The 13861-nt window shown below is 41.9% G+C and overlaps 1 protein-coding gene across 1 annotated transcript in view; it reads right to left on the bottom strand.

Annotated features, from left to right (window-relative positions):
• UGCG (UDP-glucose ceramide glucosyltransferase) overlaps nucleotides 1-13616 on the bottom strand; it is a 34865-nt gene extending 21249 nt beyond the window's left edge. The window contains exon 1 of the mRNA XM_046671619.1: nucleotides 13058-13616. Coding sequence (XP_046527575.1) covers nucleotides 13058-13155 — 98 coding nt within the window. The 5' untranslated portion in view covers nucleotides 13156-13616. The remainder of the gene's footprint in view (nucleotides 1-13057) is intronic.
• Between the last annotated feature and the right edge of the window lie 245 nt (nucleotides 13617-13861).

Genomic DNA, 13861 nt, shown 5'->3' with positions numbered 1-13861 from the left:
CGCTCTCTCTCGCTCTCTCTCGCTCTCTCTCGCTCTCTCTCGCTCTCGCTCTCTCTCTCTCTCACATTTTCTTTCCATAGCCCAAGGGGCCATCTTGGAGCGTACCTCCTTGGAAACAAGAATCCTACTTTGGAGAAGACTGTTTGGACTTATGTAATACAACTGACCTAGCCCCTTGTTATAAATTCCTTGAAATGTTTATCATGACAATAAAACAATATGCATTAAGTCACACATACAAACTCACAGAGCAATGTGCTCAGCACACAATGGAGCTCCATGACTACTTCACGTACCCTTACTGAACAAACCTATTTTAAGCCCCAAATGTACCCTAGGCAGGATCCTGTGCACTGGCAATACGACGACGACAGGCGAACTCCTTCCTGTCACGGAGCTGTGGCTAACGGGAGAGTTGCACAAGTACAGAAGCTTTCTCCTTACAAAACTCTTGTAGATGTCAACAAAGCTATGCTCTGGAGCAAGAATGTATTAACCTTGCCTGCCACACACAGAAATGATGCCTGCAGGTGCCTCAGCCATGCTGGTGTGTTGCAAACCAATCTACAGCTGTATATTTCAAAATGTGATCATCAGCCCATTTACCTGGTATCTCAAAAGTGGCCTGAGTGGCGGAGTCCTCCAAGTGGACCAGTTTTATGAGTGGCTCTGACAGGGTCCTACAAGGTTCACTGCTTTCAAACCAGTTTTCATCCTCGTGTCTCAGGTCAGGGTTTCTGCATTACCTAGGCAGCATGAACTTGAACTTGTTGCACCCACACATTGCACGGGATTTTTCATGGTCATGGATGCCCTTTTCCACCCTCAGCCTGGACCAGGTAACTTGCTTTCTTTTAGGATCCTGGGTTCAGCACCTTCTCAGTTTCAGGTTCTATACTGGGAATCCAGTTCTACCTTCCTATCATGCATTTGGCTTACAGCGTTGACCATTTTGGGAGCGGGGGGTTCTTTTCATCAATGCATAACATAGACGTAGTAAAGTCATATATAAATACACAGCTCAATGAATTTTCTCAAACTGAAAACCCATGTAACCAGGACCCAGATCAAGAAACAGAGTATTTCCAGAACCCCACACGCCCCTGCTTACTCCTCTCCCTTAAGGATAACACTATCCTAACTTCTAACACCATAGGCTGACTTTGCTGGTTTTAAAATTTTATCTAAATGGAATCCCATAGGGTGGACTCTTTTGTGTCTGGCTTCATTTCCTCACGTCACGTTTGTGAGAGGCATCCTTGCTGTTCCATTTAGTTACAGTTCACTCACTCTCACTACACACAGTACTCCTTGTATTAATATACCACATTTTATTTATCTACTCTCTGTTAATGGACTTTTGGGTTGTTTCCAGTTTTTGGCTATTACAAATAGCCTGCAGCTTTGTCTCTGTCCTTACATAAGTGTCAAAACCCTTGGCTTCTCCCCTCCCATCCATCAGGATCTCAACTTTTGGACAAGATGAAGAAACAAGGGCTGGATTTACTCTCTCACCTGAAACAATTAAAAAAAAATCAGAGAAAATATCAGAAACAAGGATTTTTAGGATACTGGACATCAGGTAAAGAAGGACAGTGATTCCTGAGACATGGAAAACAAATGAGGTGAGTCCTCTAATCGCCCCAGCTTACCGCTTTGAGACAATTCCCAGGCCAGGAGACTAGTGTTTTGCAACATTTAGTATACAGAATGCCAGCAGGTAGAAATCACAACTCAGTGGACCAGCTGCAGAGCCTACGAGTCTGCATTTTTATAAGCATGTCAAATGATTCTGATGTAGGCTAGCAGTGAACCACACTTGAAGACAGGTTACAGAAGACCGTGAACTCTCCGGGGTCCAGCAAAACAATGATACAGAGTATGTTCCCAATTTTTTAAAATGTTGAATAAATGAAGAGTAAATAAACAGCTACATAGAGCGCGGAAGGAAGAGGAGTCTAGAGATAAAAATATAGGAGCCATCCACAGTTTGGTAAACATACATAAGCTCTCCATTAGGTAGAGCATGCCATTAGCAGGTGGCCACAAACCAATATAACCTATGTTAGAGAACCAGTAATGCATGAAGGAGACTAAGAGTGAGTGACCAGAGAAGGAGAAAGATAGCCAGGAAGAGAGGAAAGTCACAGAAGGGTTGGTCTGGCTCGGCTGTTTTCTTTTTGGAAGGGTTTAAGAAAGAACAACATTGAATGCTGCCGAGAGGTTAAGACAAGAACTGAAACATCCACTAGATAGGGTGGACACCGGTGACCTCAGAGCACTTTGGGCAGATAGACAGGTTAAGAAGCAAATGAACGGGAGGTGAGGCATGATAACAGTGAACAAACACTAGTTTCTCTTGAAATCTGACAGTGAGTCAAAGGGCTAAAGAGTAACTAGCTGAAGAAGAGTTTTTCAGTTTAATTTTTAATACGTGAATATATGTGGTAAGGGGGAAAAGCTAGTCAAGGGGTAAAGAGAGAGAAAATAAAAAATAATTAATGGCATGATAGGATCCACAGGGTAAAGCAGGAGTTAAGGTAATCCGACAAGAATGAGGATAGAAGGGCAAAGATTAAGAAGAGCTTCTGTCAGTAACGGATGACAGGGCTAAATATAGAAACAAAGCATTGCCAGACAGCACTGGACGCTCAGCTGAGACCTGAGACTATGAATGTGTCGTAGTAATAATCCACGTGGCTGTGTCTTACCCGCTGCGGGATTTTGAAAGTTGAGAAGCTATAAATTATGAGATGGATTCAGGATAACAGGGCAGACCGACATGAGGGAAGACAAGGGGCAAGATAATGAAGTGATGAATTGTGAGTTCTGGGCTAGACGGAGAATTAAATAAAGCCAAGAGGTAGCAGGTAGAGGCCACAACTGCTGATAAATAGCCTAGGGTAGTTGTTCTCAATCTTGACTGCACAGGGAAATTACCTGGGGAGTCAAAAAAAAAAAAAATCCTGGGACCAAGTGGTTATGTTTGTGCACTCCACTTCGGCGGCCCAGGGTCTCACCGGTTCGGATCTGGGATGCCGACATGGCACTGCTCGTCAGGCCATGCTGAGGCGGCGTCCCACATGCCACAACTAGAAGGACCCACAACTAAAAATATACAACTGTGTACTGGGGGCTTTGGGGAGAAGAAGAAAAAAAAGGTTGGCAACAGATGTTAGCTCAGCTGCCAATCTTTAGGGGAAAAAAAAAATCCTGATGCCCAAGCCAATTAAGTCAGAATCTCTAGGGCCGAGACCCAGACAGCAGTATTTTTTTTTTCTTAAGCCCTCCTGGTGACTCCAAAGTGCCGTCAAAGTTGAGAACCACGGACCAAGGCAGACTAGACTGTGCAAGAATAGAAGAGGGCTGAGGTGCAAAGTCTTAGCAAGATCAGCAGTTATGGGATGGATAGAAAACGAGGAGCCTGTGAAGGAGCGATACAAGTTTCGTGAGAACCGGGGAGAGCTGTAGAAGAGAAGGAGGAGGGGCTTTCTCCACAGTAATCTAAATGTTGCCAATTATCAGAAACTTCAGATGTATAGCAACTGGAGAAATTCCCATGCAGATACCCTATCCTTATGAATTACTTCTGGGGTTATTTTTAGGTTGTTACTGGCAGTCTACACATACTGGATTGAGAGCCTGGGCTGGAGCAGGCTGCCCGATTGCTACGCCAGCTTCACAGCTGCATATCCTTGGGCAAGTTACTACTTTATCGCAAGGTTTTTAAAAAAACTGTGGATAACAGTGCCTACCTCATAAAGTAATTGTGAGAAACAGATGAGATTAAGCCACAAAGTAAACATTCAATGACAGCTATTATTGGCAATTAAAAAAACAAACAAACATCTGCTAATTTTAACATTTTCCACCAAATATAACTTCTCAGAATTACCATAGTTTTAATAAGAGACTTAGAGATGTCAAACATTGATGAGACATACATCAAAATGGAAAGACTGGAAATTCATATATTTAAAGATTCATATATATTTAAATATTAGGCCATTATGTTGCCTTTTTAAAAAAACACAAAACCAACTGGTGCATGTTAAGAAAGATGAAAAGGAGAAGGAGAATCATCAAAAGCCCCAAATCATGGTAAAAAGAATAAGTCAAAACACGGCATAAAACACATTTAATGCACAGTTCAAATTATATCCAATATTTATGCTAAAATTATATTCAAAGTTAAAATTACACCCAATATTTAGGAACCAATTTAAGGTTCTATCAACATCACCCAAAATTGTAAAAACAGTGCAAGAATAAGAAGTATGAGAGAGGAACATTAAATATCACAAGTTATTATCTACTGAAAAGGGCCTGTTACTGTTTTTCAGCTGAACGCTCCTTTCAAACTATTAGATGGGTTCTCAGTGGGGCAGAGGTGCTGCATAGTCTTGATTCTCTTAGTTCCTCTGTCCTCAGAGCCCAACTCAAAATGTTGGATTCATAGCCACAAGAATGCCCACTGGCTCGGCACTGCTGGAGCGAGAGGTTGCCGCCTTCAGAGCAGAGGGGCAAAGGAAGATAATTTCCACACTGCAGCAAATACAATGTACAAAGTAACTATTGGTTACTATGTAATCCAAGCAACGAGAACTTCTACTATGAAGATGCTTTGAGGGGTTCTGTTGACCATTAAATCACCACGCCTAGCACAGTCCCCAGAGCAAAGACTGCAAGACAGCCTTCCTACCCGGCTCCCTCCCTCAACCCTGACCACCCAGAGGGCTCTCAATCAGAGGCAGCAAGTCTCAGGCATCAGGACCAGCCAAGCCAAAATTTGGCATTACAATCTTCTTAGTTCTCTTGAAATAGAATCTCCCCTCCTAACATGTACATCATTTAATATTAAGAAATTTGATTTTATTACATTTTCAGGAATGCATTGGGGATAAAAGGAGTGGATCTCTTACATGCTAGTTAATGAGTTTAATTTGTTTCATTTTTAAATAATAAAATGATCCCGAAACATAAGTGAGCAATTTTGGGGAGATAAAAAGCACAGTAAATTTCCAATAGGTGTCATTTTCCTGAAGAATTATTTCTAAATTAAATTTTAAGTCAGGAGCTAGAGTAAAAAAAAAAGTCACATTTACATACTTAAGGCATGGCACTCTCAAGGGCAGGCAGGAGGTGCCCACAGAGAGCTGGTGCAGGGCTGTGCCAACCAGTGGCAGGAACGAGGAACAGGGGTGCAGGTACCATCGGGGATGCTTTCTCAGAGTTAACTTCAGTCCAAAAGCTTGCGAAGGGTGAATTACAGGCAAACGAGAGAGGCCTTCCGGGCCCTGCTTTCCGTTGTGAGCTAGAAGAACATCTATCTAGACACAGAACACTTCAAAGAGCTCCAAGCGATGGGAAGAAACATTCAGGAATTCTGCTGGACTTTACAGCTTCTTAAGTTTGATGACTCCCAACTGCCTCTCTGCACAAAGGTTTTCAACTTGGAGCCTAATTTTTCCCAGGTGATTTTTATGTCATAACGTCTCAGTCTCTAAAACTGTTACTGTCTTTGTCATCATTTTAGCTTACTGTTTTCACCTCCTAATCTTTTCGTCCCCTCTCTCTCTCTCTCACCCACTCACTCACCAGTTTATTTAATGGCTTGTGCCATTTTTAAATGATTGATTTTACAATGTTGTATTCAAATTGAGTTTTGGGCAGAAGGAAAGCCTGGTGTGAAGGGAAACTGCCTGGAGAGAGGGCGGGCTGTGCTCTTCCCCTTTAGCCCGCCAGCAGCAGCCTTTGCAGCGACCACCTCCCAGAAGTCAGGCACAAAAATCCCGCTCAAGGCCTCGAAGGGAGAGTACAGATTCCTTGAGGGCAAAGTTCACCTTGCTTAACAGCCCCAGGATGTGCAGTTGTTACAGTTCTGCTGTGTGATTCAGTTGAACCAATTTATCTGACTCTAGGAATTTATCTCCTCTGCTCCGCACCATCAAGCTTGTTAATATTTCACGTAAAATTATGTTGATGGCTATATCAGCAGGTCCTCTATTTCACAAAGTCCATGAAGGCAATTTTCAACGATTTAAGGGCTCCTGTTGCTGTTGCCACTTATGATTGTGCCCGGGAAGGCTGTTACTGTGGGTTTATGGTCAGTATGTGTCATGACTAATGTTACTTCCAGATGGCACTTATCTTTCCAAAATGGTACTGCATCAAAATGGACTTCATCAGCAACACAAGGCTCACTAATCCTTGGGTGACAACAGAGTTAGCCCTAATGTATGGGAAATGGATACAGTACTGAATTTTGCTAACAGCAACGAAGTAAGGCACCCAGCAGAAGATGTGGTCCCAGCAGACAGTGCTCAGAAACACAAGAGACCCTCAGATATACCATAAACTCAAAATCCACTCTTTTCACATCAAAAGAAAACTAATGGGATTGTCCCTCTCCTCTTCTACACAGTTCCCTAAAGTTACACTTTTAAAGCTGAACATAATGTTTAAACTATTTTGTGTATAAAATAAAATTCTGTGGATGGGGGGAAAAGTGGGGGCAACACTTGTTATGATCTGCATGTCAACCAAGATGGACAGCCCTCAGCTGATCATTCTCCAAAGGACAGATCTAAGTGTAAAGATTATTGATGGCAAGACAGGCATTCCCCTTGTAAAAACCTTGGGAAGAAAAGTCAGATCTAACAAAAAATTTGTAGGTAAACATGTTACTGATAGGGCCCTGTGTCTATTTTAACTTGCGATTAGTTAGACATAGTGAGATAAACATTCCATGTGATCCAATTAATTTTATTGAAGTCCATGGCCACCGTAAGCGCCCCAAATTCTGACCATCTACCTCACATCACAATGGCCAAATGACAGTGAATTAATGAATGAGAAAAAACCCACCATTACTGCTGGAAAAAATTCAAAGATCATTCAGTCAACAAGCAATAACTGAGTGCCAAGTAGACACTGGAGATAAAATAGTAAATAAGACACTCTCCCTACCCTCAAAAGCTTGTAATCTAATTGAGGAAAGAAACAACTGAACATTTACAATTTGGCTGGGTAAATTCAGATACTATGGCAGGACATAAGAGGGAGTGCCTAACCCAGTAAGGAGCTAAAGTCTACAATGATTTGAATGAGTAGGAGTTAGTTAAACAAAAAGAAGGAAGGAAGGAAGGGAAAGAGGAATGGAAGAAAGAAAGGAAGGAAAGAACTCTAAAGAGAGTACATTGCATATTCAGAGGAATGCTAGTAATTCAATGTTGCTGGAGAAATAGGCACAAGGGGATGGCTCAGCTCCAAATGAACTATATGTCTTGTTAAGGAGTTTGAATCTTAACCTGAAGGCAATGGAGAACCAGAGTAAGATTTTAAGCACATGATCTAAGACTAGTGCTGCGGGACGATAAGGCTACAATACAAAGAATAAAGTAGACAAGGAGCAAGGCTGTAGGCAGAGATACCAGAGCGCAGAGATAGTTTCGATAATCTATGGTAGAGATAATGTGTACTCAACTAATGATATAGGAAAAGGGGGGGGCAGGGCGAATCAACAGAACCATCACTGAATATTAACAATGAATTACAATGTCCATTTTGCTTCTTAAAGTTATCACACTATAGTTCAGTTCTGTATCTTCCCAGGCTCAATTGCCTCGTTCATGCATCCAAAAGTGGTCCTGGCAGCAGTGATCCTGATGGATCAAAGCTGGACCAAAGTCCAAGGGCATCCTCAGGACTTTGAATGCACCCAGAAAAGCAGCTCTCAATTTACATTCCACTAAGGCTCAGAACACCAACGTACTGACGAACTTAAGGCAAGAAATCACACTATCCAAAAATAATATTTTAAATGCCAAAATTTACACTAAAAACACAATTACTTTCTGAGGGGCAGTTTGTCACAGTTATCCGGATACAATGAATATTTAAATTCCATTCAAAAGCTATGCAGCAGGTATAAAAGTCGCTATACTAGAAAAGTTAGAAAAAGCAGAATTAACTTGAAAAAAAAATGTCCCGGAGAAGGACCTCTGCTTTACCTAAAAAAAAAAAAAAAAAAAAAAAAACCTAGCACTAAAGAATAGGACATTATGTACAGAGGAGAAAAAATGATAATCCGCGGAGGGGGAGGAATGGAGAAAAGAGAGAAGAGAAAAAGAAGGGAGATGGAGGAGAGAAAGGCAAGGTGTCTTGCTTAGACACCCTTAATATCCAGCAATACGGCTCTCAAGGGCTAAAAAAGGGAAGAAAACAATTGGTTCCAGACTTTTATATGATTTTACCACAGCCCCCAAACTATCAAACCACATTGGCTCTCAAAAAAGGTGTCGGGGGGGGGACCCCATAAAGATCACTTAACAACTCTGCCTACAGAAGCTATAATCATTAATTATTTTTAGACAATAAAAAGTCTTGGGAATAAGAGCTTTGAATTTCAAATGCTCTAATCTGAATGTTATCTTTAACATTATAGGCAGAAATCCCACAAACGTGTGCCATCTAAAAATACATGAGAAAATGACTAAGCATCAGTTCAATATTAAAATTGGAAAGAGCAAAGCACTAGGTAGAGATATCAATGAGTAGAGATAGCTCCAAAATACTGAAAATACTAATGGTTTTCTAGTTTATAAATTACCTCAATTTTTTTATTGCAAGGTTATAGGAATGGTAAGACATTTGTGAAATCAGAACAAATAATTTCATTGAATGAGAACTGTTCACTGCATTAATCACATTTAGCTCCTTTTTTTAACACAAGCCAATACTTAGCAGTTTATCTCATTTTAAGAATATACAATAGAACATCAGATCTAAATTAACTAGATACCTTTACACACGATATTTAATTAAAAAAAAATAACCAACTGGTTTAAAAAAAAGTTTTACAGTTTTTCTCAGCAATTTTACTACAATATCTGTATTACTTAAACACTTTCGACAATTAGGAGCTCAGAGATTATGCTCCTTAATTTGACAACCAGATATGGAGCCATGTAAAATTTTCCTCTTGTTTTTTTTTTTTTTTTTTTTTTTGAGGAAGATTAGCCCTGAGCTAACTTCTGCCCATCCTCCTCTTTTTGCTGAGGAAGGCTGGCCCTGAGCTAACATCCATGCCCATCTTCCTCCACTTTATATATGGGATGCCTACCACAGCATGGCTTGTCAAGCGGTGCCGTGTTCACACCTGGGATCAGAACCAGCAAACCCCAGGCTACTGAAGTGGGACGGGTGCACTTAACCGCTGTGCCACCAGGCCTCCCCCAGAGCCATGTAAATTTTTGACAATACTCTCCGTCTCCACCAGTTGCAAACTCTAGGTTTTAGAAGGTGAGTATCAATATCAGCTTATTTTAATTTATTTATACTTTATCTTATTTCAAAAAGGGTTTGAGAGGACATAGAACATGTTTTCAAAACTATATTCTTCAACAAAATACAGAACGTTTAGCACAGTATTTTAACCAAAATACTGTTGCCAATGTTTGTTAACCTTGCTTGCCAAAATGTTGAGGTATCAAATTTGCAATTTTACTAAATACACTAGAGAGAGGGAGATGAAAACAAAAACCTTCGTTCTCTGCTTGAAAACAACTCATATTAAACTGGGAATTAATTTTTACTTCAATAAGAAAGTAATCAAATCAAACATGTAAATAATTTTGCAGGTGGGACCACAAGAAAGGAACTTATCAAAAAAAGGGTAAGATTTAATTTATACATAAATTAAGCTGTTGATTATTTACTTTGCGTTTGGTTATCCGTTTCAGAAAGGTATTCACAAGGTTCCTTTAATTAGCTAGTCATTATAATCTGTTTTAAACTAACTGTATATTCTTTATTCTATTTTCACATAACTTTCCAGGATCTTGTTACTGTGAATAAAAAAGGTAACTTTGTGAGGCATTAGAAAATAAATACAAAGCCTCTCTACAGTATTTCAACTAAGCTGAATGGTTGCACTATTCTCAAAAACTAAAAATATTTTAAGAAAACTTTGCTCTTTATCATTAAGCACAAAATAAATAATTTAATTGTGGAGTTGTCTCAAGTCTAAGAGTCTAAACACTCCTAGGTGGTTACTCGGAATATTAGGCTACATCGCTAGTGTTAATTAAAGAAGCGTGACTTTATCATTAAAGAAGCGTGACTTTATCATTATGTATATAAAATAGAGGGAAGGGGATATATCATGGTCCTATGTTGAAAGAAGTCAATTTCCTCCAAACTGAGCTGTAAATTTAACAATTCCAATGAAAAAAACAACAAAATTACTTAGAGACTGAGAAGAAAAAAGATTGTAAAGTTCATCTTTAAGCAAAAACGTGTAAAAAGCCAAAAAAGTTTGCAAAAGAATAAGGAGGGGCTTGCCTCACCAATAATAAGGTAATAAAGATAGTAAGACTTCATTAATTGAAACAGTGGATAATGGAACAAGAACCAATAGATCAATGAAACAGCAGTGGGAGCCCTGAAACACACCCAAGTGTACAGAAGAATTTAGTCTATAATAAAGAGAGTATTTCAAAACTGTGGAATAATCAAACAATCATTCAATAAATAATTTTGGGACAAATGGCTAAATATTTAAGTGAACCTAAAATTAAAGTTCTAGATCTTGCCATATAACAAAGTAAAATATTGAGTACAGTAAAGGGTAAAGTGTAAAATATAAAAAGAAAACTCAAAATACTAAAAGAAAACAGATACTAACTATATAATAATTGGGAGGAATTGATAAGATATAAAAATTACACCAGAGACACAAAACATAAAAAAAAAAAAGATGATTTGACTATCTAAAACACACAGGCACACACACTTTTCTCCATCTTAAATATATATACAAAGTTGAAAGACAAAAAACAAGCTGGAAAAAAATTGCAACATATCACAGAAAAAGAATTATATCAAAAAGACTAATGCAGCAATAGATTGCAGCACAGGCAAAGAATTATGAGTATGTAATTTACAACTAAACGTAACTAGCATGTAAATATATGAAAAGTGTTCAATGAACTGGTAATTAAAGGAATGAAAATAAAAAACAGAAAACAGCAAAAAGCCTGATACTTAGTAAGGGGAAATGGGGACCATCACACAATGTTAACAGGACTACAAATAGACTCAACCTTCCTATAGGGCTACAAAGTATCAAAGTTGAAAATGTGCTCCACTTTTGGCCCAATAATTCCTCTTTCAGAAATGTAAACTAAAGAGATCATCTCTCAAAGATGTATGCATATGAATTCATCACAGCGTTGTTTGTAATCTTGATAAACTGGCAACAATCTAAATGCCCATCAGTAATAACAATACATATTAGTACCTCATAAATGAAAATGCCATGCATCTATTAAAAATGCTGCATAGATCATATATTTACTGACATGAAAGAAATGGTCATGACATTTTACATGGAAACTACATGTGAGCAGGCGCCCTGGATGTCTTATTCTTCAATCTTATTTCCAGCACCTAGAACAGTGCCTTGTACAAAAGAGCGTCCCACAAAGCATTTATTAAATAGAAGCACTTTCAAGGCAGGTTACAGAACAATAATCATAATATGGTCCCTTTCTCTCTCCCTCCGTGTCTCCCTCTCTCACATACAGTTACTTACACACACAGAAATATAATTGGAAGGATAGGTAAGAGACCTTTGGTGTGCCATCTTTAACTTTCTTCTTCATTCTTTTCTGTATTGTCTAAATTCCTAATATCATAAGCATTTTTTATTTTTATGATTGGAAAAAGTAACAAAATTGTTTTTTAAGAAACTCATATATTTAAAAGAACTCCAGAATGTGTTCATTGGCTACAGCTCACAAACTCCAAATACTAAAATCAGTAACATCCAAGTGGTATCTCTTCCTTACCTTCAAAGAAATATCAGTATCTTATACACTGTAGCATCTTTCTCCAGTACCAGGAAACGCCACGCTACACTAACAAAATACAGCATTTGCAAAAGGGAAAGCACATTTTTGTATAGTAGTAAGGAAAAAACCCCTAAAACTAATTTCTTAGAAGTCCTCCCCGCTCCTCTAGTAACATATATCCTATTCTAGTTGGTAGTAAAGATTGCTGTGCAGAGTCATTTTTTTTTTTTTTCAGGCCAAAAAGCCAGTGAATCCCTATCAGTAACGTGCTCTACGCAATTCTTTCATTTCTTTACTGAAGGCTCATTTCATTTGAAAGACGTTTAAACAATTGAAATATCAAAATTAATCACATGCTCCTTGTCCCTATTCCTCCTATCACCCTGTTTTATTTTATTCCTAGGCTTTATCACTACCGGAAATAACCTTATTCGGATTTTTATTATCTGTCTCTCCCTTCTGGAATGTAAGCTCTATGAGGGCAGTAATTCTGTCCTGCTCATCACTGTCCCCAGTGAATGGCATCTAGTAGGCCTCAAGAATAAATAATGAAAAGATGTGTATGTGTTGGGGAGGGTACAAATCTAAACAAGACAATAAATAAGGAATTGGAAAACAGGAAAGCAAATCATACTGAAATGTACAAGCTGACATGACTCAAGGCTATAACGCCAGCTCGGAGGTTTGGTGGACATTTTTCAAGGTGGACAGGTGTTTAACCCCTATCTAAGGGCAGAGAGCTCTTCCAGGAAGAAGAAAACCCACAGGGAGGTCTCCAGGTAGCTGTGTGCAGCTCCCAGAAGAATGGAAACGATCATCACCATAATAGAAATGTGGCCCAGGTGGAGAGGAAAAAACAATACACCATACATCTTGGCCCAGATGAAAAAAATCACAGGAATCCCCAACACAATCAAACCAAGCAAGCAGCCTTCCGACCGACGCGTAAGAAGAGCAGTCTCCGTTGCCCTGGCTGTGCAGTCGCCTGCAGCCGCGCGACCCCCTCACTCGCCACTTTCCTTCCCAAAGACCCCCGGCCCCGGCTGGTCCAAGGGGACAGGGAATGCGGGGAACAGTCTGAGAATTAGCTTTCTCCACCCCCACCCGAGCTCAATCCCTTCCAAAGCGCAATGCCTCCCACCCTCGCCTGTCCCCGAGGCCCCGATCCTCGCCACGGGCTCCTCCAGCTGCCCCTCACTCACGTGTAGATGATGGCCATGAAATGCATCAGCCACAGCACCAAGAAGAGGACGAACCCGAAGATGGCCATTCCCTCCAGGGCCAGGTCCAGCAGCGCCATCCCCCGGCCCGGCCCGGCCCGCTCCAGCCGCCGCCGCGGACAGCGCTCCCGCAGGAGGAGGACAGGGTGGGCGCCCGGCGCGGGGGCGCAGGAGCCGAGAGGAAGGTGGGGAGAGGAAGGGCCGGAGGGGGGTGGGGACGGAAGGGGCGGGCAGGGCCTGCGCGCCCCCGCCCGCGCGCTACCCTGGGCGCGCTCGCGGCTGCAGACGCTGCGGCGACCGCGCTCCGTGGTCAGGCCGGCCGTGGCCCCGCGCCCCGGCTCCTCTCCACACCGTCGCGGCCGCGGCCGGCCCCTGCGCGCCTGCGCACCCGCTGCCGCCGCCCCTCCGCCTCGCCGCCGGGCTCCGGGCTGCGCAGCTCCAGACCCTTCGCCGCCGCCGCAGCTCCGCGCACTAATCGAAACCGGCGGCTGGCGCCCCGACTCCCCGGCGCGCCCCGCCCCGCCCTCCGGAACCGCAGCGCCCGCCCTCCGAGGGGCGGGGCGCGCCGCTCCCGCCCGCCCAGCCTGTCGCCCGCGCGCCCGTTGCGTCACGGTCGCGAGCCCGCCCGGGGCAGGCGTCTCCCGATGGACGCGAGTCGGGCTTTCTCGCGGGCTGGGGTCTCCCCGGCCGCCGCCCACCTCTCCGCGTCGGGCGGAGGCGTCCCGGGCAGCCAGCCGTGGAGCCCTGGGCCGGCCTCCCTCGGCGGCGGCGGTGGCGCGTGCCCCC

The sequence above is a fragment of the Equus quagga genome, chromosome 1 (genome assembly GCF_021613505.1).
Source record: "Equus quagga isolate Etosha38 chromosome 1, UCLA_HA_Equagga_1.0, whole genome shotgun sequence".
Lineage (NCBI taxonomy): Eukaryota > Metazoa > Chordata > Mammalia > Perissodactyla > Equidae > Equus > Equus quagga.
The sequence above is the reverse complement of the archived record's forward strand: the minus strand, read 5'-3'. Positions and strand labels throughout refer to the sequence as shown.